Source organism: Platalea leucorodia, assembly GCF_965183815.1.
Source record: "Platalea leucorodia genome assembly, chromosome: 3".
Classification (NCBI taxonomy): Eukaryota; Metazoa; Chordata; class Aves; order Pelecaniformes; family Threskiornithidae; genus Platalea; species Platalea leucorodia.
The window spans coordinates 124,440,864-124,467,635 of record NC_138825.1 but is presented as its reverse complement, the minus strand read 5'-3'; the positions used below and the strand labels follow the sequence as shown (position 1 = coordinate 124,467,635).

At 49.0% G+C, this 26,772-nt stretch overlaps 1 protein-coding gene across 2 annotated transcripts; it reads left to right on the top strand.

Moving 5' to 3' along the window:
- Positions 1–441: 441 nt before the first annotated feature.
- On the top strand, positions 442–26,772 carry GATA4 (GATA binding protein 4; the record flags this gene model as incomplete). 2 transcript variants are annotated; one of them, XM_082306289.1, is made up of 6 exons in its annotated part: positions 442–967; positions 19,935–20,101; positions 22,792–22,917; positions 24,114–24,201; positions 24,470–24,612; positions 26,590–26,772. In XM_082306289.1, the coding sequence occupies 6 exons, from the start codon at positions 442–444 to the stop codon at positions 26,770–26,772; spliced, it is 1,233 nt and encodes a 410-aa protein (XP_082162415.1). The 2 variants fall into 2 exon arrangements, with proteins under 2 accessions (XP_082162415.1, XP_082162414.1); XM_082306288.1 differs by having other exon boundaries at positions 19,932–20,101.

Genomic DNA, 26,772 nt, shown 5'->3' with positions numbered 1-26,772 from the left:
GGGGCGGGGGGGGGAGGGGGGGTGGAAAGAAGAAGGAAAAAAAGACGGGGAGGAGACTGACCGAGGGTTTTAAGCAGCCCAGCCCCATCGCGGAGGGGGTGGGGGGGGCGGGAGGTGATGGATGGAGCCCGGTGGGAGAAGCTAAATCCAGGCGGGAGCTAAATCTCCCCTCCGGAGGGACGTGGGCTTCTTGGTTGGGGTCTGGAAGAGGCGGCCGGACCTGTTGAAGGTGGGGAAGGTGGGCGGTGGGGAAGGTGGGGGTGGAGGAGAATTGCATCGCTGGTGGTGTTTTGGTTTTGGCTGGAAGGCTATACCCACGCGAGACCGCTCCAGCCACCGCTCACTGCAGGGGAAAGTGGAACCTGAGGTTTTTCACCCGCTTCCCATCGCTCTGGATTGTGACCGGGGACCTGGCTGGGGTTTGGGGGGGCCCATCGCGAGATGTACCAGAGTTTAGCCATGGCAGCTAACCCCGGCCCTCCGGCGTACGAGGGGGCAGGTGGCTTCATGCACGGCGCAGCCGCAGCATCCCCCGTCTATGTGCCCACCACGAGGGTCACCTCCATGCTCCCCAGCCTGCCGTACCTCCAGAGCAGCGGCTCTTCCCAGCAAGGCAGCCCCGTCTCCAGCCACTCCATCTGGACTCAACCCGGAGCCGAAAGCGCCGCTTACAACCCCGGATCTTCTCACCCTCCCGTGTCACCTCGGTTCTCCTTCTCCACCAGCACCCCCATCCCTGCCACCTCTTCCCGAGAAGCCGCGGCGGCTTACAGCAGCTCCTTGAACCTTTCTGCTAACGGGAGGGAGCAGTACAGCAGGGGTTTCGGCAGCTCCTATTCCAGCCCTTACCCAGCTTATATGAGCCCCGAAATGGCCACCACTTGGACTTCTTCACCCTTCGACAGCCCCATGCTGCACAACCTGCAGAGCCGAGGGACGCCCGCAGCCGCCCGGCACGCCAACATAGGTGAGCACAGCCAGGGCTGGGATGGGAGAGGGAGGGTTTCACCCCACCACCACCCCCAAATTTTTGTGCACGTACCCCTCTCTGGGTAGGGCGAGGAGGCGCGAAGGGCAGGAGGGAGAAATTCGGTGTATTCGGGATGTCGCTGCCGGAGCCGCCTCTCGGGCTGCAAAACATGGGGATCCCCGCAGTGCCGTGGTTGCCCCCCTGCATACGTACTTCTTCTGCAAAACCACCGTTTCAAAATATCCTCAAGGGCCACAATTTCAAAAAAATAAATATAATTTAGGGTAGGCCTGGAGCGGTAAGAAATGATGTGCCGAGCTTCCGTGCAAGGGCCTGCTGGCTGCACAAACAGCTCCGCCGGGATTTAGGGGCTGCGGTGGGGATGACCGCGGCGTGCAGGACCACGATGCTCTGTGGGCGTGCCGGCAGCCCCTTCCCGGGCTTGGTTTAGGTGTAAAATGGGAAAATTTGTTTGGAAACTGAAGAAAATCAAAATTTGACCCATGAATCCCAGATCTTCCCTTTAGGCTGTTTTATGTTACGTCCTTTTTTTAATTTTTGGGAAGGTCGGTTAGGCTAGAAAAAGGGAAAGCAAAGAGAAATTTGGCACCGATGGGGGAGAGACCTAGAAAAGGAGAAAAAGGAATGCATCCACATTTATTATCATGCTTTTTGGGGGGCTCACAGGCACATCTGGACGACTAGCCCTGTATTTCAGCGTCTCCTTGCCCCCAAAAAATCTCAGCCCTGATCTCTTGTGCCGATCCCGATCTCAGAGTCTTTCATTTCATTAAGCGCCCGTGGGTCCTACGACCAGAAATCGGCCCGAAAAACTTAAAATATTGCTTTTAGATTTTGTATGGCAGAAGAGGGAGAAAGGGGGAGAGAAAGGTGGGGCACATCTCTGTATCGCCGTTTCATAAACCCTTTTTTCCTCCCCGCCTTCTCTCCATGAAGGTATTTCTGTCGGCTTCGGGGTTGGGGTTAACAAAGAAGATGACTCAAATTTGTCTGCAGATACGTTTTAAGATTGCGTTCTTTAGCCTAAATTTTGGTGGGTAATTTTTCCATCGTGTTTAGCAAGATTTGCTTTATCTTTAGCATTCTTTGAAGACATTAAAGAAAGGAAAGTTGGGCATCGGTGAGGGCTTGGCCTTGCCAATGCCTTTTGCTTTTCTTTGGCCGTTATGAAATTGCTGAAAATGAGGAACAGATTATCTTTAAGGATAAAGTTTTGGCCAAGCAAGCAATGTTTTTGGGAAGCCCTGAGAAGGTAGAAAGTATAGAAAAAAAGTAGAATGAATCAAATAATCAAATTATAATTGAATATTATCAACAAGGACATATGCGCAATCGTATTTGATGACTGTGCCGTCTCTTCCTTGGGAAAAAAATATCACCTTTTTGCAGTGGTCTCAAAAGGGCTCTTAGTAATAAAAATAACTTAAAACCAAACTAATGCAAATGAAGAATTGCAGTTGCAGAAATACCCGGCAGCTTTTAAGGTGCCAGAGATTGAGCGCAGTGATTTGGGGGTTTCAAGCCCTACGTTAAGCAGCAGTTTGCGTTGCAGATCTCACAGCCTGCATTTTGGTGGCAAAAAGCGTTTTTTATCCGGGATCTTAAATAGCACTGGGAAGATGGGATGCATTGAGCCAGTGCAAAAAACATTAGTGGTCACTAACGAAGGAGGAAGGAGCCGGGACCCCTTTCCATCGCCAGGTCCTGATTCGGGTGCTGGATTCACGGCATCGCCTCCGGCATCGCAGAAGAAACCGGGGGATTTATTAGCGTGGGTCTAATTACGTCCCTGCCTTGAATGTGGAAAAAACACTTGGGTTTTAAACAAAAAGTGGTTGGGTTTTGGTAAAAAAAAAACCAAACAGAAACTTCCTGAAACCTAGTGAGTTTTAAATTGAGGATTAAAATGGATTTTTTGGGCGGCAGCTCCCCCGGCAAGTAGTGTAAGGTCCAGACCTGCCCCTTTCCCTCTTCTCCCCGAGCCAGGATGCGGCCGCTGCCGGGCTGCTGCCAGCCGGGTCCCTTCTCGACGCCGGGGCGATGCTTTGCAGAGGCTGCGGGTATCGAGGGGCTTGTGCGAAGCTTGTAAAGGCTGGCTGGTGGTTTCTGAGAAGGGAGAAAGGCTGTTTTGTTTTTTTTTTAATGAGCAAGGCTGAAAAGCCCTGATGGGCTCAAAAATTGAAGGCACTGAAAGATTTAATGGGAGGGAAACACCATCATGGATTGCACCCATCACAGACCCACTTTAATAACACATCCGAGCCTGGCTCAGCATCTGAGCAGTCCCTGGCACGGTGGAGCCCAGACTCCTTCCTTTGCCTTTCCTTAGGACTAAAGATATTTTTATTCTCTGTGCAATGAGGAATCTCAGGGTGGAAGCAAAATCCTTCATGCAAGGCTGTATTAAATCAAGTGATTTTTGCAGCGCTCTCATTTCTCTCCAGTGATTTTGCTTCCTGGAAAACCATCACCTTTGGATAGCACTAATTGCAGAGCACCCCTGGGATCATTAGAATATTAATTATTATAATTTTTTAATAATGAAGATCAAGTCTGTGCAGGTGCAGCTGGACACGCAGACATAGATATGCAGACTATGCAATTGGGCATGGCATTTTTTCCCGGCTGTAAAGCAATGCACTGGGGAAAGAAGTTCAGTGAAAATGTATTCAAATAAAATGATATTGAAAGAAATAAAGATCATCTTGTTTTTCCCTGATAAGAGGAATTTTGGCCTGGGTTAAAACGTGCCAATGCAGCTCTGTGGTATAAAGTGCTGGGAAGGATGGGTGCATAAATCACACGGGCCTATTTGAAAAACTTTCCCCGGTGTGAGTTCAAAATGCCAAATTTGGGCTTTTCAGGCAAATGATTTCATTACCCTGAAGGGCAGGATCAGACCCTGCGGCCGAGGCCGTGAACTTGCTCCAGGCATTGCCTGGGATGGGGTTACAGTGAATTCCCGACTTAATGAGGCATGAAAAGGATCCGCTGCAAAATCCCCTTTCAGGAGACTTCCCTGCCAGAGCCAAAAACCACTTGAAGTCTGTCCCAAAATTAGCAGTTTGTCCCTTCCCCCTTCGCCAGGCAGAGGGGAGCGGGGATCGAGGGCAGCACGGGAGCCCCAGCGCATCCAGCCCGCTGCCGCTTGCTCCCTCCTGGGTGTTTCCAGGCTGGGGATGGACGGCCAGATCCTGGTTTGCCATCCTCACCCCCTGCAATTTTGCTTTTCGCAAAAACGCTAGCGGGGTTTTTCTTTTTGCTGTGGCGTCGAGGAGGTTGATGTGGTTGGGAGTAAATCAGGCGAGGGGCTGCGGGCATTTCTGGTGGGTGCTTTGCATTTTGTTTGGACTAAGTCGAAACCAGGGTTCCTCAGACAGGCACCGTTTTGAACCCAGCAGCAGCATCTGGGAAGATCAAAGCCTAGAGCAGACGCTGGGGTTGGAAAATGTCTTCTCTACTGCTGGTGGGGGAGAGATTGTGAACCAGATCTTAAGCTTTCCCATAGGGATGCTAAGAGATTTGCCCTGTAGCATCCCTGGGCCGGCATTTCCAGTGACTCATCGGCATTTGTTACAATCCTCTACCCTACAAGCAGCCCCTGACCTTCCCTGCGCACCTAAGGACAAGGTGGCTGCTCCCCATGGGGCAGAGGGCGATGGGGGGAACCCAGCATCTCTGCTGTCCCTGCCCTGGACGGGGACGTAGGACGGATGGATGGGACTGTAGGACGGACAGATGGGACTGTAGGACAGAGGGATGGGCCATAGGACGTGTCTGCATTTTGCACGAGACCCTACATCCCCCGTTTTGCAAGCGGTTGCATTTCTCACCTCGGCTCCGCCGGCGGGGAAGGTTGGCCCAGGGCTTTGTTCCCCCCCGCCGTGGGTTTCAAGCCGCTTTCTGCTCTCCCGCCTAATTTAATTGACACCAGTCAGTCTGGGATTTGGGATGAAACCCACAGAATTTGGGAATACAAGCTTGAGCTCAAACACACAACTGTTTTTTACCCCTCAAGTCCCCAGACAGTATATTTTAAATTGTAAATAAAGCCAAAATAATAATAAAAATATCACCATCACAGGCATTATATCACCCTTATTAATAATACCGTTCCTTCATTGAAAACTGCACTTTATTACCCAATACAAATGCGTATGTTGCATAGAAGAGCCATGGTGTAGTATATAATACATTATAAATGCTTGCAAATTTTTGTAAAGCAGTAAAACTTAAGGCAGTGGACAGTGGCCCTGAATCTAAGACTTTATTAAGCCAGGACTAATTATTTTTCTCCTCCACACATGCACTCCCGTGCGCGTCTTTGTCCCTGTAACAATAACAGCAATTTTTTTTTTTAAGACCCAGCCTATATTTTGCTCTTTCTTTATTTCCATCAGTTTGGGGGAAAAGAGGTGAAATCCTTGGAAACAGATGAGGGTTTATCTGGTGTTTCCCAAAGGAAATTGGACCCGATCCTGCTGCCTCCCTGCTCCTCTGATGATGGAGAAACCTTGGCTCGGCAGGCAGAGAGGGGCTCCCCAAAGCTGGTTATCCCAAACACAGCTGGGTATTTTGAATGGGCAAACCATCTTGCTCCTGGATAGCTGTAAAATTAAGGATGCCTCAAAAAAAAACCCAACAAACCCACCAACAAAGCACCAACCAGCAAATGAAATCCCAAACTGGGTGAAAAAGCAGCAGCGCAGCGAGATGAGCAAGTTTTTGCGCCCGAAGGTCAGCAGCCTGTTGCTGCTGGGGAGGGTGCGTGTGCAGGGGCTGTTAAAATAACGGTGGAGAAATGCAATATTAAGGAAAATGCAATTAAAAAAACCCCTCCATAGTGTAGCCCCAAAACCTGCGGAGACCTTGTTTCTCATCGGCACAGGGCTCTGGGCTGAAACTTTTCCTCCTTGAGCCCCGCAGAGCTTTGCACGCATAGGAAAAAGGGGTGCAAATATAATATATCTCCTTTGGGAGGTTTTGTTCCCAAATTCCCTGTCCCGCACGCCAACCTGGTGTGTCCTTTCCTCCCTACAATTTCCTTACTGAAAAGGAGGTGCAGAAATGGGATATTCGGGGATCCCCCCCTGCTCGGCAATGCTCCTGGGGGGCACAAGGCGGAGGAACGTGGGGGGATGCAGCTGAACATCTCGGGTCCTTCAAGGCTTTTGCAACCCTATTATAAAAAGACTTAACGAAGCGTCTGCCTCCCATTTGGGGCTCACCGCTGCCTGCGAAACCAGGCAGGGATCTGTGTCGAGAGCTCAGATCATGGGCTTAAAGCGGCCGGTTTTGCTCATGCTGGGAGGGCAGAGGCAGAAATGCAGATTTTTTGCTGGGACGGCCATGCCGGCCCCATGTTACAGGGACGTGTGATCCCCGAATAATGCCATTATTCTGCCAAACCCCCTCATCGTAATGGGAAGGTTATGGGTACGGCTTGCTTTGGAGGAGGGATGTGTGTAATTATGCCTGGAAGATTGTAGAAAAGGAGATTGGAAATGCAAAATATTCACCTTGTCGGTGGATCCCGAATTCACGCTGCTGTCTGGCAGGAAGGTGTAAATATGCCTTTGGTGGGCGAGTGTGAAACACTGCTTAAATAACCAAGGAAATAAGTGACAACATGCTCTTACCTCCAAAATTAACCCAAATTATACATGCAAATTTCATTATAAGTTTGGATTGAGGGTTTTTTTTATTTTGGGGGGGAAGAAAAAAAACTTGTGGGTCCCCTTTGTGGGGCAAAAACCTTGCACTGGCTATGATAACATCCAGCATTACGGCAAAATATTAAAAACTCTCTGGCCTTTACAAGTCTTCCCCACATCAGCGGTCACGGTGACCAGTCCAAGCTGTAAATACATCTGTAATGACAAATTAAACCCAATTATCTGCCATGCCTGAGCAGTGAGGTCTTTATACACGGGTGCTTACACGTGCGTGACAGCGCTTGAAAATAATTCGATCATCATCGCCTTCGCAGCGGCTGGTACAAGCGGTATTAAAGGCTCTATTGAAAAACCCCCATGCTTCTGCCGCGCCGAGCGATGCCGTTGTAAGGTCTCGCCCGGCAGAAATGTTTTTTATTTTCCCTCGTAGTTTTTCGGAAGATCTCTTGCTGCAGGGTACGCTTGAGTTTGCAGCATTCCCCGTGCTATGGCACCCTTTTAAACACTCGGTGCCGATTTCTTTTTCAGTATGATAAGCTGGAGCTGGATTTTCTCATTCCAAAAAAAGCACGGGCGGGCGGGCGGGTGCTGGGTCTGCTAGGAAAGAAGATTCTGGGCAGAGATTTTCGAAGCTGGACATAGATCTGACCCCACCATCAGCGCTGAAACATTTCAGCTTTTGGGTTGTGGCAAGGGCTGGATTTTAAAGCCAAGTTTGGGGCAGAGTCAACTGGAAGCGAAAATAATTGTTTTCTTTTCCAAGAAGTGCCTGGTGATTATTTTTTTTTTCTCAGTTATTTGCTGGTACAGAGGTTTTTTGCTTAATTAGGTGGACACCTAAATGTAGGATGCGCCCTTTGCCTGGGCGTTGGGTCTTTCCCGTGTCTTTCTGCTGTTTTCCCTGCCTTTCTGAGGCCAATCCTGCTGTTTCGCCCAGGCGAGGCTTGCAGGATCAGGCCCTCCCCATACACCAGACTGAGTATGGGCTGTGAAAAAAAAAAAAAACAACCAAAGAAAAAACCCACCTTGCCTGCGCAGAGCTGAAACCATCCCTATTTTAAAGCAAAGGGAGGTTTGCCAGGAGCCAGTGCAGGATCAGGCCCATGCAAGAAGCTTCCATAGGGAAGAAACGCGGCCCCCTGCCAACTATTTGGAGACCTACAGGTTTTCTTGGGGAGGTAAAGCCCATCGCACAGGAAAGCTCCCCAAAAGCCAGTGGGACCTTTCTTTTTTCTTTCTAGAAGGTGGCCGCTTGGTTTCTATGTTGCAGCACGAAGGAATTTGTGCTTTTTTAAAAATTATTTTTAGTGACCTGTGAAGCTGGTGAGCCTTTTATCGGAGCCAGCTGGGCTCGAACAGCTCACGCCAGCCTTGGGAGAGACTCGGAAATTCATTTTATTTGTGAAAGAGGAAAAAAATAATTCATAGAAAGTCAAGGAAAAGTAAGTTTCCCACCAGAGGTGGGGTGAGCGCAGCTGGATGAGCGATGCAGCGGGGCTGATCTCCCGTCTCCACCGGGGGCTGGTACTGGATGCTTCTGAATCTGGGATAACAAAATCGCTGCCTGGAAATGTTTCCTCCTAATCCCTGGTAATTAGGTCGGTGTCTGCCGGGGAAGCATTTCAGGAGAGGTCCCGCGGTGGGACGCCGCTGCCTGCTCTGGTTCCTCTTTCCAAAGCTCAGCCGTTTTCCTCCGGTCGATGCTTCCAGCTGCAGCGCGGTGTATTTATGGGGTGCCAGGATAGGACTGGGTGCCTGTTGCCTTCAGGCTCTCCTAAAATGTTAAAACCCGAGCCTAAGGAGAGCTTGGGGGCAGACATGGAGCAGGGGGGGAGAAGGAGACTATGCTGCTCCCTCAGAGCAAGATTTTGCCAATTCTTGCTTTTTTTTTTCACAGCTCCTGCTTGCACGGTGCTCTCTGGCTGTGTCTATAATATTTAAGCAAGTTCCAGGTTGTCCTCTGGCCTCGAAGGCCGGGGGAGTGGGCTGTCTCCTTTGGCTTTGCAAACATCTCCGAACAGTCTGGGAGACATCTCCCTCTTGTCTGCTTCCCAGCTGCCTGCCTGCTTGTTGCCAGCCGTTGTGCCTCTGTGCACCTCGGTTTTCCTTCAAGCTCCAGCTTCTGGAGTCATGTTATCATATGTCAGGCTCTGGTTTTGCAGGAAGGGAAGGAGCAGGTTTTCTGGATAAGAGAAAAGCTGGGAAACCCTGATTCCTTCATGCTGAATCTCTAGAAGAGACAAAAAAATAACCTAATATTTATTATTTAAACTCCTATGAGTTTCCAAGCCAGGCTCTTGGGCTTGCAAGCCAGGGAGCCACCATTATTTAATATTCAGGGCTTGCAGCGCTGGAGCTGTAAAAACTCAGTGAGGGGGTGAGCCCCAGACATCAGGACTCCTCCAAATGACATGTTTGGCCCCAGATGCCTGAGATTATTTTGGGAAGGGAGTGCTGGCCCCAGGGGCTGGCTGCTCGGGGGACTGGCTGCCGGGAAGGACGCTGAGTTGGGACATGCCTTGGTGATGTGGAGCATAAGAGAGGCAGCTGGCTTGCGGGGTTTCTCCTCCTCACGCTCCCCTGGGCTGGGAGGATGCCCTGGATCCTGGGTACGACCGAGATTTTTCTCCAGGGGCTTCCCGCCTTCGGTCCTTTATTGTTTCAACGGGGCAGATCATCGATGTTGTGATTTACCCTGATCTGGCCTCAAGGGTTTTCCCAGATCCCAGCATAAGCAGGACAACAAGCAGGAGGGTGAGATCCCCCTTGTACCCCCTTCCCTTTGCCCCCAGCCGGGGACGGGTCTCACCCCGGCAGGGCTACCTGCCTGCCCCACTGCCTGCCCCACTGCCTGCCCTCCCCAGCCATTTCTATTCCTAAACCAACATCCCAGTCAGACTCTGTCACCTCCCTTTGTGCAAAATCAATAACAACGGGTGAGCAGGTTAATTATAATCACAGAATAAACGCCGCGGTCTCAAAGTTCACTCAACTTCAGCAGCGTTTCAAAACGAGCGGACGACGCCAAGAAACTTTCATTGATTCCTCCGGAGCAGGTGTGGGAGTTTGAACCTGTCCCCAAGCTGATCTTGATTCAAGACCTACTCGATTTTCTTCCTTATCTCGACTTTCGCCTATCTTATAATGCCTGTTATTTTAGATAAAAAGTCCAATCAATTGAGTTAGAAAAACTGCAAGTTATATGTTGCCTTGATAAGTTTGGTACCTGGCATTTTATTGGCCTGGGCTGCAGTTTCTGTGCGAACTGACCTTTGCAGATGTTTTATCGGCGGCTGGGAGAATCGCTCCATCCTCCCGCCCTGCTCGGGGGCTGAGTTGACTTAACGTTCAGAATAACTAATAAAAGAGGAAAAGAGAAGGGCTAGGGGTTAGACAAACTGACTGTCCCCTGTAACGTGATGAACCATAGTAAACACCTTTTTGTTTGTCCCTGGCTGGTGTCCCGCAGGGAGGCCAGGATCTGGCCTAACTTATTTTGGTGTAACTCCTCTGAGTGGTTTTTATCAGTGTCACAGCTCCGAACTGGAGTCAGAGCCTATGTCCAAATTAGTGAGCTAAAGAAAACTGGGGTGGGGGGTTGGATACGCACACGATTCTGTGATTTTATGATTCTGTGATTGTCAATATTGGTTAGTGCTGTCACGCTCAGAGAGGGCTTAGACATGTGGAGCAGTATATACCCTACATATTTCATATATTCCTACACGTAGAATCATAGAATCATTTCGTTTGGAAAAGCCCTTTAAGATCATCGAGTCCAATTGTAAACCTAACACTGCCAAGTCCACCACTAAACCATGTCCCTAAGGGCCACATCTACACGTATACATGGCATACATATGTTTTATATATATAAAGTGTGTGGGCTTTTCATATACGTGTGTGTGTGTCTGTGTTATATTTGTGTATGTATATATAAAATTATATATATGTACATGGTTCTATACAGTTATGTTCTATATAGCCATAGAATAATAATTCTAATAGCAAAAGCAAAGAGAGTGGATTAGAGACAACTCCTAGCTTGCTAAAACGGAATTCTTAAGGACGTGGTATATGTGTATATATACAAATACATACATTTACATGTATGTACATATATACATACACATGTGTAATACACATACACATATGATAACAATAATACAATTAATTGTGTTCCTACAAGCAGGATTTTGCCCATTTGACTTGGATAAATCTCTTTCCTTCTGATCTGCACCAGTCTGGGGAAAAAAGAAACCAAAACCTGTGAGTTTCTGGAGTTGCAGGATTGCAGAAATGCAGCCTCCTGCTTGTAGCAGGACAACCACCAGCAGCGGCTGAGGTCAGCTGTGGCTTTACCTGGATGAGGCTTGGAAATGCCCAGGGATGGAAATTCCCCCACCTCCTAATGCAAAGGCTGTTCCTAATGCCCAGCCTGTGGTTCGTGCTGTGTCCCCTTGTGCCTTCTCCCACTCTTGAGAAGAGTTTGGCTCTGTTGTCTGCATACATCTGGCTAGCTGATGTCCTTGTAATGATCCCAAACAGCACCGATTTCCCCGGCCCAGAGCCGGCCCTGGCTTTGGTCCACCTGGGTGCTGGTAGTCACCTCTACAGACAGACAGAGGGTCACCATCAGACAGACAGATGCTGCACTAGGATGTACGACCACAAACCATTGGGTTCTCGTGGTTTAAGGAGCTTCAGCTCATCAGCCGCTCTGTAGGAGTCCAAACGGGCACGTGAAGGCTGTGTCATGCTTGATGATGAACTCGTGCCAGATGCCAGCCATGGGAACCCAACCGACCATGCTCTTCAATCGTCAGCATGGCCCCTGGCATGGCCCAAGCACAGACCATCTCAGCCTGACCTCATCTCCTGGTGCAGGTCCTGGGAAGCAGTTTGGATGTAACCACTGTAGACTGGGGTCTGAGAGGATCTGAACATGGCCAGACTCTGCTAGCTGGGCTTAGGGTCAGGGTTCACCAGTTACCCAGTAGCCATAAGGCCAGTTCCCATGGCTCTGCTGTGGAGCAGCAGCTTGGCATGCCTCCACAGCACACCTGCTTGTGGTCCCCTGTGAGTACATCAGACACGGCTGCGCATGTCGGAGGTGATCCATTGCCTGTGCCCAACTCAGAAAGAGCTGCCCAGGTGGGATCATGGCATTGCAAATCCCAGGCCTTCCTAATCCTCTACATTTTTTCCCCCACTGTGGACTAGGTGATCTGGGGGTTGGACTAGATGATCTTCAAAGGTCCCTACCTACCCAAACCATTCTGTGATTCTGTGAGCCTTCCCTTGCAGTCATTAAAGATGAGCCTCTACTAGGGCACATCCATTTGGAGATGGGACATATTTCAAGGAGGATAACGCCGTAGCTGTTTTTCCTTTGTCGAAAGAGAGAAAGACCATTTCCAGGTGCCTCCTGCCAAGCAGACCCCAGGCTATGGATGGCCCCATCCTGGCCATTCCCGGGGCTCTCCATGCTAATCTAAGATTTGTTAAAAAATATTTGGACAGTCGATAAGCAGAGGAATCTTCTGTTTATCAAAAGAGCCTCAGATATTTACAAGTGTGAGAATTGTAAGTAGGAGCAAGAAAGGGGAGGTCACCTTGGTGGGTGGGATCAGGCGTGCATCCCAGCAAAAGAAAGCAGACCTTGGAGTTCAGCCACGCACAACTTGACAGTCAGCAGAAGTTGCTGCAGGACACCAGCTTGCTATCAAAGGGGTGGCCAGCAAGTGCTCTGACCAAAAGCACCCCTATGTCTTAGGGACATGGTTTAGTGGTGAACTCGGCAGTGCTACGTTAACAGTTCGACTTGATCTTAAAGGTCTTTTCCGACCTTGACAATTCTATGATTCTACATCCTCAGGGGTGTTTGCATGCCTGTCTCCTGTATAGCAGACTGCGTACCTTTTGGATGTGGGACACAGTACTTCAGTGTGTGGGTCAACAGACTCTCCACTCAGTTCTGGTACAACCATTGGGCTTCATGGTTTGGGGTCTGGTGGTTCTGGTGTGCTGGAGAGCTGTCAATGCTTTCGCAAGCAACCAGGTTGGCCAGTCCTCCAGGACCATCTCCTGCCCCTTCCCAAACCAGGCAGTTTGAATTTGCTTTAGAGTAATCCAGCCCATTTCCACCCACCCTTCTTCCATCCACTGCTTGTCTCCACATCAATGACTGTGGCCTTTGAAAGTTGTCCTGTTGTCCCGCTCCAGTGAGGCAGGGAAGAGGCTTTGCTCCTTCTCATGGGGGAAGAACAGTGTTGCAAGGAGATGAAAAGCCTAGCTCAAGGGAAGCCTACTGCAGAGCCAAGACTGAACTCAAATCCAGGCCCAAGATTTGACCAACCTTCCCGTCGTGTCCCTCTTTCACATGATCTCAGCTGGTCCCTTGGCTGCTTCTACATCCACTGTCCTTCAAACCGGGGAAAACATACCCATGAAGGAAAGGAGTATTCTTGGCTGTTGGCAATGGTGTGTGCCATAGACCTTGGCTTGCCGCAGGCAGAGGAGGGAGCTTTGCAGGGGAGGGACACAATGTTCCCTTTGCCTTGACGTGAAACATTTGGCCTGGGAAGGGTTGCACAGGAACAGCCTCGCTGTGGTGTTTCCCAAAGCAAGGAAAAAACAGATTTCTTTGCCTTTTTCAAAGCAGCATGTGGCTCAGCCAGTGTTTCCTAAGCAATACGTAGGGTCTTTAGGTTTGCAGGGGGAAAGCTGTTTGGTCTAGGCAGCCAACTGAGTAACGAACCATTTTCTCCACCATAGACATGTCAGATAAACCCCAAAACATTCTGGGACAGTATCAAGCCATTTCTGTGAAGCTGCACAATGATGCATTTTGCTTGAAACTGTGTTTCTGGCTAAGTGTAGGGAATTTACCTGCTTCTCCATTTCCTGCAGATCAGCAGTCACCCAGGTGATGTCTTCTGTTAATCCAGATCAGAAGAGAGTAGGGAGCCACATTCCCACCAGCAACCAACACAGTGATGGGCACTAATCCAACTGTCCTGCTCTCCCCACGTCTAGGTCCCATCAGTGTCTAAAATAGTGGGGCCCTGGATGAATTTCCCCCAAATTCTGTCAGAGGGGAAACAAGCAGAGAAGAGGGAGGGGGAAAAAAGCCAATGGGCAGAACCCATTTTTACAGAAGCATCCTCAGCTCCTTTAGCTGAAGGGTAGGGTAATTACATGGGCTTTCTGATCCCAGTCTGTGTCAAGCTGATGATGTCTCCATCAAAAAAGGAAAGGCTCACTGACAGCTTTCTTTTGGGTACAGATGTCTTCTGTGCATAAATTTGGGCTCTTTTATTTACAGCCGCTCCCTGCCCCTTCTACTTTTGTCTCTCCTTGGGTTTTGCTGCTGTCTTCCTTTCCAGTTCAGCCCTGCTCTGCCATAGTACTGGACCAACCAGCATTTTTAACTGCTGTGATCTGACCAGAAACCTTTTGGTGGGTTTTTCCCCTTGAAACTTCAGCTTCTAGAGTCATGCAATTCATGGGAGCATCTCAACCCGTTCAAAAGAAATAGAAGATGTGACTTTCAGCTCCAGTAGCTGCAGCAAAACGCTTATTAAAAGGTCCCCTAAAGGCTTGAACTGGAGGAATAATTTCCACACTGTCACTTTTTAATGGAAACAATCTTGGGATTTGGGACAAACCATCCTGAGCAGCTGGGAATGGCAAATCCTGTGTCCCCCTGCCATGCTGTCATGGCTATCCCTTGAAGCAGAAGGTGAGGGTGTCTTGGGTGGGATCCTAGGGTGTCCATGTGTCCGAGTGGCCAATGTCCTTTGCCTCAGCTGCAAGTGCCCCTGAGAGTCCATTTGGGATTCGTGTATATAGAGGAACATGGCTTTAACCTCTTATCATAACAAATTGTTTCAGGAAACTGTGGGGAAAACTGCTCTCAGGGTCTGTTTAGAGCCTGTAAGTGCCTGGCTGTGTTTGAAGGACTGTTTCTCCTTTGCTGAGTTGCTTCATTGGGTGGAGAAGACACTTCTGCATGGGGAAATGTTGATATTAAATATCCCTCCAGCTGTAAACAAAACTCCAGTGCTATATTAATGGAAGTCTCTTTCCATTTCTCTTCACCCAGAGGAGGTGAAGGCAGGAGAGGACTGGAGGGCAGAGGAAGGTAGACAACCTCGTTGCTGTTTCTCATGCAGCAACAACAGGGACTGACTCAATCCAGTGGGTTTGTCCCCTTCTAGAGGCTGGTTTGGGAACAGAAACTTATAAACTGGTTGTTGGCTCTGAACTGAAGGATTCGAAATCTCTCTGTCGGAGGTGCTTTTACTGTTATTATTCTTTCGGGTCCTGATCCATCAGGTTTATGTGTTCAAGATGATCTCTCCAAGGTGAACATATTGAGGGTTGCTAAAGAAAAGCCCAAACAAACCCAAAAGGTCTCGACCTAGGAATGGGCATGCTGTCAGGCTGGAAGAGTTGGGGTTTGCAGAGATGGTGGAAAGACTCAGAGAAGGCAGTCCACTCTTCAGACTCAAGCCCTGGGCAACCTCCCTCTGATCTCCAGCTGACTTGGTTGCGAGAGGGTATCTGATTCTCCTGGTTGGGAAGGCAAAAGTACTCCGACTTTGGGTGGGCCATGGCCTTGGTCAGAGATGCTGTCATGTCCTAGCCATCCTGGAAAAAGTGCCTGTAGGTGTTGGCTGGCTGGTGGTGCTCAGATCTGCTTTCTTGTTGAGCCCTGCATTGTCCATACCAGTTGATCTCTGTGGACCTGGCGGTCAATGTGAAGGACCACTCCCAATGACTAAGAGCCATGAAGGGCCATATCCAAGAATGTTTTTTTCCTACCAGACCCCAGTGCCCCACTTAGGAGTTGCTCCTGGCTCCCTGGGGACTGAATGTCCCATTGTGGAAAGTATTTCTGACATTAGCATGCTCAAGGCCTCACCCAAGATTAGGAGACGGTTGTGCAACACACAAGTGACATTTCCTGCCCTGGGGACCTTGCAGTCCTCATAAACTATAGGTGTGAGGGGAACAAGATCTCCTTTTACATGGCAAACTGATGACCAGGACCGGGACAAGACCCAGTCCATCCTCTCCGCTGGCTGGGTCACTCAGCAAGATTTCATGATCTGCTTTCATGACTGATCCCAAGACTGATATTATCCAAGATAAGGGCTGGGCAAAGGCACTTGGGGGAGCTGTATGTTCAAAGAGGAAGATGAGGCCATTCAGCCCACATGAGGCTACTCCAGTCATGGGCCGGTGTCCTCAGCCTGACCATGCAAACATTACCCTTGCCTCAACCCTGTCCCAGTGCTGGCCATACCTGGCTTTGGGAGAGGGAGTAAATCTTTCCAGCAGAAAGGCTATTACAGAGGTCACCGGACGGACTCATAAATCTCCATTATCAGGCAGCGGCTCCTGTGCCACAAAACGGAAATTATTACCCTGAGTGCGACTGGGGGAGCCTTTCCTTCCCCCCGCATTGTTCAGGGCCCTCCGGGAGCCGCTCGGGCAATTTGCTGTCTGAATAAACGTTTCCTTTCCCGGCTGCTAAGTACAAGGAATAAGTGTCAAGGGATCTCATAATGCCAGGATTTAGATCTCCAGCCCTGAGACGGAAGCCAAGAAAACACTTTGCTGCTTTTTCCTGGGGAACCTCCTTAATCCCCATTATTAATAACAATGGCAAATTAAACAATCAGTGCACTTGAAGCCCAGTGACCTCCATGCCCAATATAGCTCAGTCTGCTGGTGGATCACAGTTCCTGTGGGCTCTGAGCCCTGGGAACATTTGGGTTTCCTAGGTCTTGGACACCCACCCACGTCAGACTGCATGGGTTGCAGCTCTTCAGGTGATACTTTCTCATTTTTTTGTAGACCCTCAGGTTTTCAAGAACAGCTGGGATGTCTCAGCTGTGTGGCCAGGTCAGCTCAGAAGGCTCCCCTTGGTAACTTCATCCCTGAGTTTAGTGATGCTGTGAAATCATAGCACCTCTTTTAGAAAGAAATCCAGTCCCTTGTCTTCCACTTCTCCATTGGGGCCCAAATGCCCTTCGTTCGCTAAAGAGCATGCACTAAGCCTATGTCTTCTTCTCTGAGCCAGTATCCAGTAGTTTCCAAGACACATCCTTTGCCATCATCAAGCATATTTTGAAGCATGAGAGGATATTTCTCCTCCAGGTGAGATCTCTTGAGGTCAAGGAGCTCCCTCTGCTCTGACTGGGCTCCAGGAATGGTTTTAATGAGGTTGCACTCTGCAGATGTCATCTTCTGACTCAGCACTGGGTGGTGCACGCAAGGGACGCACCCATCTGATATTGCCCCATGAGGGCTACAATTAGGGAGAGTCACCCATTGCGTGGAGCCTTAATGTGCCCTGGGAACAAAGTCTGTTCCTTCCCCGTCTCAAACACCAGCGATTCCTGTTTATTAACGTTCACAAGGATCACCTTTGTCTGCAGCTGAGAGGGGAAAATCACATAAATGCAATTACTATGGAAGCTGAAGAGGACTTTTGGAAACTTAAACCAGTGAAAGTTCCTCAAGAGAGAAGCTCCAGTCCAAATCCCATGGAAACCGAAAAAAAAAACAAACCACCAAACAAGTAGTGAAGAATATAGCTCAGACAAATACGGATGAAAAAGGAGAGCAGGTCTCAAGACTGCTTTGTACTGGTGTTTTGGATGTCTGATTACAAATCAAGAATGAAAATAATGTGGACAGCGGAGCTGGATGTCACACAAATGCTTAGGAAGTAACACTCAATATTCAGTACCAAATTTGATTATTGTCAGAAAATAAGAGACTGACTGACACTTCTCCTGGTTTCAAATCCACATCCTCTGTTTTTTTCTAAAAACAGAAGTATACCCGTACTTGACATTTCTTCTTATCATACCCATTTTGAGGGACCTTCTTATTCAACTCCATCTAGTACAACTCTTAACATTTCTGAGGGACTGTTAGGAATTTTATCCTTTTTCTTTGATTAAAAACTTTCAGATTTGGGTTTTCTGGTGGAAATATCTCCAGGAAAGATGATATTTTGTAATTAGTCACAGACACAACTCAAATCAGCCAAGAGTTTTAACTGTTACCTTTGGACTACCTCTGCTCTGCTAAATTCTCCCTGGATTACGTTAACAACTTTGTACTGAATTATTTTTAAAGAAGAAGGGATTTTCTCACAGGACAAAAATTACTGTGATATTAATTTGGCTTTTTCTTTGGAAAATGATAATCAAAAACCTCAACAACTTCTAAGATGAAAAAAATAGTGAAATGTTTTCCTTTCTTGAGATTTTTCAAGGAAATTAGTTCTTTCCTGACCAGCTGCTCCAATCCCTTCTCCTTTCAAGGAAGTTTATTTGATCTAGATTTTGGCTGTGATTCAATGTTGATTTTAAAGGGGAAAGTAGGGCATTATGGTTACAGTATCACTGAATCCACGTGTACAAAAATCACCTGGAGGGATTCCCATTTTTCCTAAACCACTAGAATTGCTCAAAGGTAATGAGATTTTCCTAGGCTGCTGAGAAGATACTGGATTCCTTCTTTTCTGGCTCCAGAGCCCCTTGCGTACACTCATTTACTGTTTTCTAGTATTTCCCCACGGCCACACAGTGTAATCTCTTGCCATTTTTAGCCTGGTTTTCTAGGGAGAATTAGGCTCACGTGAATCTTTTTCTGTGTCTCTGTTTGCTGGCGCCACTTTAGTAATTTTTTAATCCTTTGGCTGTTTCATGGTTATGTAGTTTCCTCCAGATTTTCCAAAAATAGTCCGAAGAAAAGAGAAAATAAGGATGATGTTTGAATGTAACCCTTATTAGATCTCGGATAATGCACATGGGATTGAGACACAGATCGGCGAGAAGCCAAATTTTGTTGGTTTGCTGTTTGGGGAGCTGTTATCTTCCAGCAGAAAGCTGAGATACTCGTATAACAAGCAGGTGGACAAGCACAAGATATAGCAAGATGCACAATAACATTTTAAGGGTTAATGTTATGCTGGTCTATAATGGCTGAAGGTCCTGATGCAAAGCTCTTGCCGTCCTCCAAACGTCTCCTGTGCACTGCAGTTTGTCGGGAATTATTTCAGCAGCCTGGTTTATTCCCAGCCTATGCTAAGTAATGGAGCCCTTTGCTGTCGTTTGTAGTTTTCTTCTTTTTCCCAATTATTTTACCATCTAGTGTTCCCTTTCTGGTGCCCACAACAGAACGTGTTATGTGAAGGTTTTGTAGCAGAAGAAATACGTCCCCAAGTTCTTGGCTTCTCGAGGGCATTGTATCCAAGGGTGAGCTGACCTGTGTCTTTCCAAATGATGATGCAGTCGAGGTGCGTTGTGCTGACCTCTGCACCGCCTTGCAGATGATATGGATCTGCCATAGCCAGAGGGATTGGACTGGCCCAGCCCAGGGCAGTTGTCCTCACATCACAGCTGCAGCTGGGTCCTGGTGGAGGGTGAAGCAGGAACATGGTGGGTGAATGTGCCAGGCCCTGGAGGGTGACATCAAGCAGGATGGAGATATGCATCACAAGCTGAGTCTCTGACACCTGTGAATGCCCAATGATGTCTGTTAGCTGACAGCCTGAGATGGGGTTGTACATGTGGATTGTTGCAGTTCAGGAGATGCTTCTCGTGCAAAGAATAGGGCGAAGGCACGTGAACGTCTCTCCCTCTTGGCACTCTGCAGCCATTCCCCTCTGCAGAGGGGCTGGGTGGGAGCTGGCAGGGGCTGGGTGAGGAGCAGTCCTGTGGGGCAGCAGGGTGCATGGCATGGCTTTCCCTCCCAACACTTGCTTGAGCCCCGTTGAGAGATGCTTGGGGAGCTGTCTGATCTCTGGGCAGTTCTGCTTCGTGGGTCCAGGCTTGTGTTTGTCCGTGGTTGCAGGCAATTTGTCTTGATTGTAAACACGGCTGATCGCCTGTCCCAATCTGTTTGCCCTGGCTATGTCCAATCTTGAAAATTGGATAACGTCAGAGCAGAAGGGAAGGTTTCTATTTCTGTCTCCTTGTATCTGTGTCCCAGCACATCCCTGCTGCCACAGAAGTCCTGCAGCCAACACTCTATGGCAGGGAAAGGGGTTTCTTTTCCCAATAATCCCAGGGCCTTCCTTGAGAAAGGAAGAGCTGTTTCTTGCACCCTATAAAATCAGAATGTTTGTGATTTCTTGAAATGTCACTTCTGGGCTCAAATATTGAGAACCAGACCAGAAATTAAATGTACGGCCACCTAATTAACCAAGTCTTTTCCCTTCTCTCCCATCATGGCAGCAGAATTTTTTGATGATTATTCAGAGGGGCGAGAATGTGTCAACTGCGGGGCCATGTCCACCCCGCTCTGGAGGAGAGACGGCACGGGGCACTACCTCTGCAACGCCTGCGGGCTCTACCACAAGATGAACGGCATCAACCGGCCCTTGTTCAAACCTCAGAGGAGGCTGGTAAGTCAAGATCACACAACGCATGTGGGGCAAGGCTGCGTGCAAGGATAAGGCAAAAAGACCTCGGCTAGGTGGAGATGCCAGGGGTGTTTCAGTTCCTTGGGTCCCCATATGCCCAACCTAGGTGGTTTTGATCCAGATTTCCAATATAAGCCAGATATTACCTTGTGCTTGGCATGCTCCCAGACCTTGTACTGTTCAGACCAGTTCTGCAAAGACACCCAGGCCAGGCAGTGGAAGGGGCTGCAGGACACAGGGGCAGTACCATGGTGTTGGTTTAGCAAAAGCCAGTCTTTGCTTTAGTACCCCCGCAGGCACATTAGGACAAATGGAAACCCTTTCCAGCGCCGCCATACCACCAGTCCATCTTCTTTTACCTTCAGGGTCCTTATTCCCCAGTCACTTCATGGTGACCAGCCACCTTTTCTGGATACCCTACTCCCTGCTCCCTTGGGTGAGCTGAAGCAGAGCTTGTGGGGCAGATCAGGGCATCCCAAAACCTGTGGGGACAGGACGGGCTATGCATAGGGAACCTGGAGGAAGGAAACATCTTGGTGTTGATATCCTGCCTGTTTCAGCCTGTTTTGTGAGGGGTTCGGGGAAGGTCTCTGTAGTCTGTGCCCCAGGGACACGGCTCCATCATGATGCCAGGCAGCAAGGAGCCAGCAAGCCATCCCTCAGGGTGATATTTCTCCACTCCTTGTCCTCCATGAGGCTCCATCGCCAACCTGCCCTGCCCTTCGCATCGCCCAGACCTGTCTGTGCTCAAACCCAGCCGTCCCCTACAAATGTCAAAAACGACACTGGCAGCCTGAGTGCTGCTACCAGCCACAGCCACCCAGCGCCCTCTTGCGAAAAGCCTTTCTTAGACATTGCTCTGACTGAGCCAGGCAGTTTCTGCACCCTGGCACCCAGGCCCTTGTCCTGTTTCATTTACCGGTCTACATGTTATCCTCGGCCACATCTGCGTAGTCAGGAATGGCCCGTTGGGTACCAGGCTTGGTCCTTTGGAGCAAGCAGCAATGCATGCTTTTGACTCTGCATTGCCTTGGGGTAAGGCTTGGAAAAAAACATGAGAAATACAAATGCATGAGCAGTGCAGGTCTGTACATGTGTTCCTGCGACTTGGTTGGGCAGATAGCAATCTGGAAATCTTACAAAAATGGCCAAATTCCTGCTTTTTCTTCTGGAAGAGAATTTCCATGAAGAAAAGGAGGATACCTCTAGGGATGCAATGTAGAGGTGTGGTTAAAGTAACAACAATTGGTCTACCCGAATAAATATATTCAGTATAAGTGATGGGATTTAACCTGTCACCATGTAATGCCTTTTTTTGGAGACTGAGATATGCCAGAGAGCCCTGCAAGGGAGATCTTTGCCTCTGCTGCAAGATCTGTTTTAAGTTCTCAGTCCACTTATAAAGGCCGATGACGGAAGGTAATGCACGTTGAGGTTACAACTAAAGCAGTGTTTGGTTTCTCTGCACCAAAGGTGTTTCCAGCTTTCAAAGTCTTAAGAATACTTGAATTTCACTTTTTATTGTCCTGCTGCTGCAGATTAACTGATGCTGTTTTATAATGAGGGAGAAGACACAGAGAGAAAGCTGTGGCAAAGATCACAGAGGAAATCCCTCGTAGCTTCCAGGTCCTCATCTCCCAGGCTTTCACCCCATTACACAGCTGCCAGCTATGCTGTTCAGGTCTGCAGAGCCGGGTAAATGTCCAAGACCACCAGATTTCCTCCCTATAGGCTCCTCGTCAGGCACAGCGAGAACAGGCGTCTTCACACAGCTCTAGCACTTCGTTCAGTCCCCAGTTTATCAGCAAGCAAAGAGGGAATTTGACCCCAGCCCATCCAGACTTTATCCTCAGCCTCTTAAGACCTGAGCTTTGAAGGATGCTGGGAAGAGTCAGGCAGGTGTGGAGGATGTGGCTTTTTCTTCCCCAACTTCCCACTCTGCTTCCAAGCTCAAAACTGGTATTTTATATGGTTTCAAGTCCATTGTATTCCTCCTGTGGCCTTTTGCGCCTGGCTAAACCAGTTGACCCAGAAAGGGAACCTCAAAAGGCCTGTTCCCTGTACTGCTTCATTAGTGTGGTTTCCTATTAATTATCCCTCTTTATCTTTAGGAAGACGATGCTGCTGGAAGCACTCTTTTTCTTATCTCCCCCTCAAGCCACATGAGCAACATCACGCAAAGCCAGCAAGGAGTATGTAACATTCATGGCATTAATAATGTCTTCTTGGGATATGCCATGATGCTTGGAAGGTGAAGGGCTTGGGAGCCTGAAAGGGCAGGACGGTCTGAGATCCAGACACCTTACCGTAGGCGTGTGCACGTGCGGTGGGTCTCTGAGCTGCTACTAGAGCCGCTGGAGATCTGGGGCTCTGCTCAGGTGATGTCTCTGGCACCACCTAAGATGCCCCAGGACAGCTGAGACGTCTGCGCAGCGCTGGCAGGCAGGAGGCAGTGAAAAGGCAGTGGAGGAGAAGCTGAAAGGCAAGAGGGGAAGAAAAAGGCAACCGTGTTATCCACTGCACCGAGGTGAGAAGAGAAAAAGGCAGAGAAATGAGTGGCAAGAGGCGAGGAAAAGCTGAGGCGTGCTGGAGCGAGCTTGTTGGGATCCAAGATGCTGCCAGTGGCAGCGGTGGAGAGCTGATGTGTTTTCTCCCTCTGCATTTTCTTGCAGTCGGCTTCCCGCCGCGTCGGCCTCTCTTGTGCCAACTGCCACACGACGACAACCACGCTCTGGCGCAGAAATGCCGAGGGAGAGCCCGTCTGTAACGCCTGCGGACTCTACATGAAGCTCCATGGGGTAACGCCTTCATTGATCTTTGCTCTTTATGGGGAGGGTATCGATAGCACCAAGCTGGGGATTGGGTTCATTGCACAACTCGGTGCTCTCCTGGAGCTGTTTTTCTTGCTGTCCCTCGGGGCTTTCATCCTCCTCAACATTACATCGTGTTTGTACTGGCAAGGGGTGATGCGTGCAGGGCATTTCTCACATACTAATTAGCTACCCTTTGCATCCAAGTCTTAAAACCCAATAAAAGTAGGCGCAGATTCTTCCCACCTAAATTCATGCACTTTAGTGAAAAATCTGAGTCAGAAGCACAAAGAAGGGCTTTCCCCTGACACACGGGGTGTCAGGTCCCAGCTAAGACTTGGTTGTAGATTTGTCATGGGAGCGATCGATGCCTTTTCTTGCACGGGTGTCCAGATAGTCTCTTCTTGTCAGTGGGGGCTTCATATACATGTGTTATGTCTGATATATCTAGAAGAGTCCCATTGGAGTCCAAGGCATAGCAGGACTTTAAGATGCAAATCTCCAGTCCTTCTCCTACCAGTCAGTGGCAACAGGGCCACCCCTCATGGCAAAGACAGAGGCCTTCACCACCCTGGCGATTGCTTAGTAGCAAATCCCCATTCTGCTTCTCATCATTGCTACTCCTAGGTTTTTTTACACACATCCATGCTCTCAAGGATTTCCAGTACTTCAGGGCAGATGGAAGAGCGTTCATGAGAGACAGGTCAAAGCTGGAGGACGAGGTGGATGAGGGGAAGCCTTACCTAACCTAAGAAATTATTCCTAGAAATCTCAGCATGTTTCTGACCATGAGGGTGACTACCTCAGTGGGATCAGTTCCTAAGGGAAGGCTCCCCACACAGGCTTGGTACCTTTCCAGAAAGCAGGCATTAGCCAGAAAGACCTTTTCTGCTCTGAGTTAAACAGGAAAGTAAATCAGATGAGCTGTTGTTCCCTTCAAGCCTTAAAACCCTCTATATCTATGGTGTGAAAACCCTATCTATTCCCATTTGGATGCACAACTTGTAGCTTTGGCATATCTCTTCACACAGCAGTGCTCACCAGTGAATTTGGGTTCCATCTTGTTGCTTTCAATTAAATCAGCTGGTTTTCATGAAGGCTACGAGGTAGAGCTGGAATCATGTTCTCCTAAATGAGCTTATGGACATACAGAAACCAATGGGCTTTTATATTTGGGTCCGTAGGTTCCAAGGCCTTTAGCAATGAGAAAAGAGGGCATTCAGACGAGGAAGCGCAAGCCAAAGAACCTTAACAAAACAAAGACATCAGCAGGTAACAGTTGAACGCGGGAGTTTATGGTATGTGTATACGTGTGTGCACTTGTGTTTCTGACCATCGTGTCCTGTGAGTCAGACACCCAACCACAAAATGGGCTGATTCTTCAAAAATGGGGGATGTCTGAATGCCTTTCAGAAGTAACAAAGCCCTTCCGACTATTTATTTTTTTTATTTTTACCTACACTAACTTTGTGTGGGTGGGTCCAGCTCTGTACTGAAAGGTCTTTGAGAAGAGCCTGGTTTACCGTCTGCTTTTTCACAGGTCCATCCAGCAGCGAGAGTCTTACCCCGACCACCAGCTCCACCAGCAGCAGCAGCAGCGCCACGACCACTGAAGAAATGCGCCCCATAAAAACAGAACCTGGGCTCTCATCTCATTACGGGCACCCCAGCCCAATTTCTCAGGTACAGAGGGGAGATGCTGGCAGTGGGACAAAGATGGGAACTAGGATGGTAGACATGGTGAGAAGAACATCCTCAAAACCTCTGTGGAAAAAGGCTGCCTCTTTTCAACCCAGGGGTCTAGGAGTTCGCAGTAAGAGATCTATCCTCTGGGATGGGGCAAAACCCCACATTCTTGTCACCATGTCTACAGCAAATATAGCTTTTTAAGGATGTGTGGCAGTTCTGAATGGACAACAAGAAGTAGCAGCTTTGTTGAAAACATGACATTCCTTCTAGCTGGGCAGCTATATGGGTCCCATAGCAAGAAAATCCCTGTTCCCTTTGTATGATTTGATTTGTCTTGAGCAAGGAAGAACTTGGAAACATTACCCTACTTCCTCTGCACTGGCTGGCTGTGTGTTGGGTGATATGAAAAATGCAGTGTGAAGAGAATAAACTCACACTGCCCAAATCTAACGGAGTTGAGTCCCTGCAGAGGTAAAGCAAGCCAGCGTGATGGCAGACAGCTGCAGGGTGAAGTGGTGTGCTCTGTATCATATCCACCACTAGATGTCTTGGGACCAGCATTGCATCCATGCAAGGTGCTTATCCTGCTGAGCAACACACAGATCTGGAAGCTGATCTGCGCGAATGTCTGCAGGTTCAAAAACTGTACCTTGGTTAAGGATCATAGAATCATAGAATCACAGAATGGTTTGGGTTGGAAGGGACCTTTAAAGGCCATCTAGTCCATCCCCCCTGCAATGGGCAGGGACATCTTCAACCAGATCAGGTTGCTCAGAGCCCCGTCCAGCCTGGCCTTGAATGTTTCCAGGGATGGGGCATCTCCCACCTCTCTGGGCAACCCCTTCCAGTGTTTCACCACCCTCATTGTAAAAAATTTTTTCCTTGTGTTCAGTCTAAATCTCCCCTCTTTTAGTTTAAAACCATTCCCCCTTGTCTTATCGCTACAGGCCCTGCTAAAAAGTCTGTCCCCATCTTTCTTATAAGCCCCCTTTAAGCACTGAAAGGCTGCAATCGGGTCTCCCCGCAGCCTCCTCTTCTCCAGGCTGAGCACCCCCAGCTCTCAGCCTTTCTCCACAGCAGAGCTGCTCCAGCCTCTGACCATTTTGGTGGCCTCCCCTGGCCCCGCTCCCACAGCTCCATGTCCTTCCCGTGCTGAGGACCCCCGAGCTGGACGCAGGGCTCCAGGGGGTCTCCCCAGAGCGGGGCAGAGGGGCAGAATCCCCTCCCTCGCCCCGCTGCCCACGCTGCGGGGGATGCAGCCCGGGAGACGCTGGGCTTTCTGGGCTGCAAGAGCACGTTGCCGGCTCATGTCCAGCTTTTCATCCCCCAGCACCCCCAAGTCCTTCTCCTCAGGGCTGCTCTCAACCCCTTCATCCCCCAGCCTGTACTGATACTGGGGGTTGCCCCGACCCAGGTGCAGGACCTTGCACTTGTCCTTGTTGAACCTCATGAGGTTCACACAGGCCCATTTCTCCAGCTTAAAATCCCCACAGCACAGCACGATTCAGAGGGAGAGGTATACGATAGTTGCTCTCCTTTTGGGTTCATACAGGGAACTCCAGTGTTTTAACAAAATGATCCCTGAAGAAAAAAAATATGTGGCTGAGTGTTGTGCTGGACTGATCCTGTACCTGCAGCACTTTGCAGCACTGTTGCGTGTCCTGCAGTCCACAGGAGGCTATTTGTAAGCTAGGAGAGCCCAAGGCCAATGAAATCTCAAGCCTTGGGAGGTAAAATGATCTTTTCTGACATTTAGAAGAGAATAAGATGCCCCGTATGCAGTAATAGGAAAGAACAGGGTCTGGAACAAGAAGTAAAGAGCCTGTCCAAAGTAGCATGCATAAGCTGCCATCTGCAGCCCTACAGCAAATCCACAGACATGCTATTACAATAGCACCAGCCCCCATAAAGGGATTCGTAGGGTCCTCTATGGTTTGAAGCTTTGTTCACAGGGTTTTCCTTTTTCCATAGGCATTCTCAGTCTCTGCCATGTCTGGACATGGATCATCTATCCACCCTGCGATCTCAGCTCTGAAGCATTCCCCGCAGGCTTATCAGTCAGCTATCAGCCAGTCTCCACAAACCAGCTCCAAACAGGACTCCTGGAACAGCCTGGTGTTAGCTGAAAACCATGGGGACATCATAACTGCATAA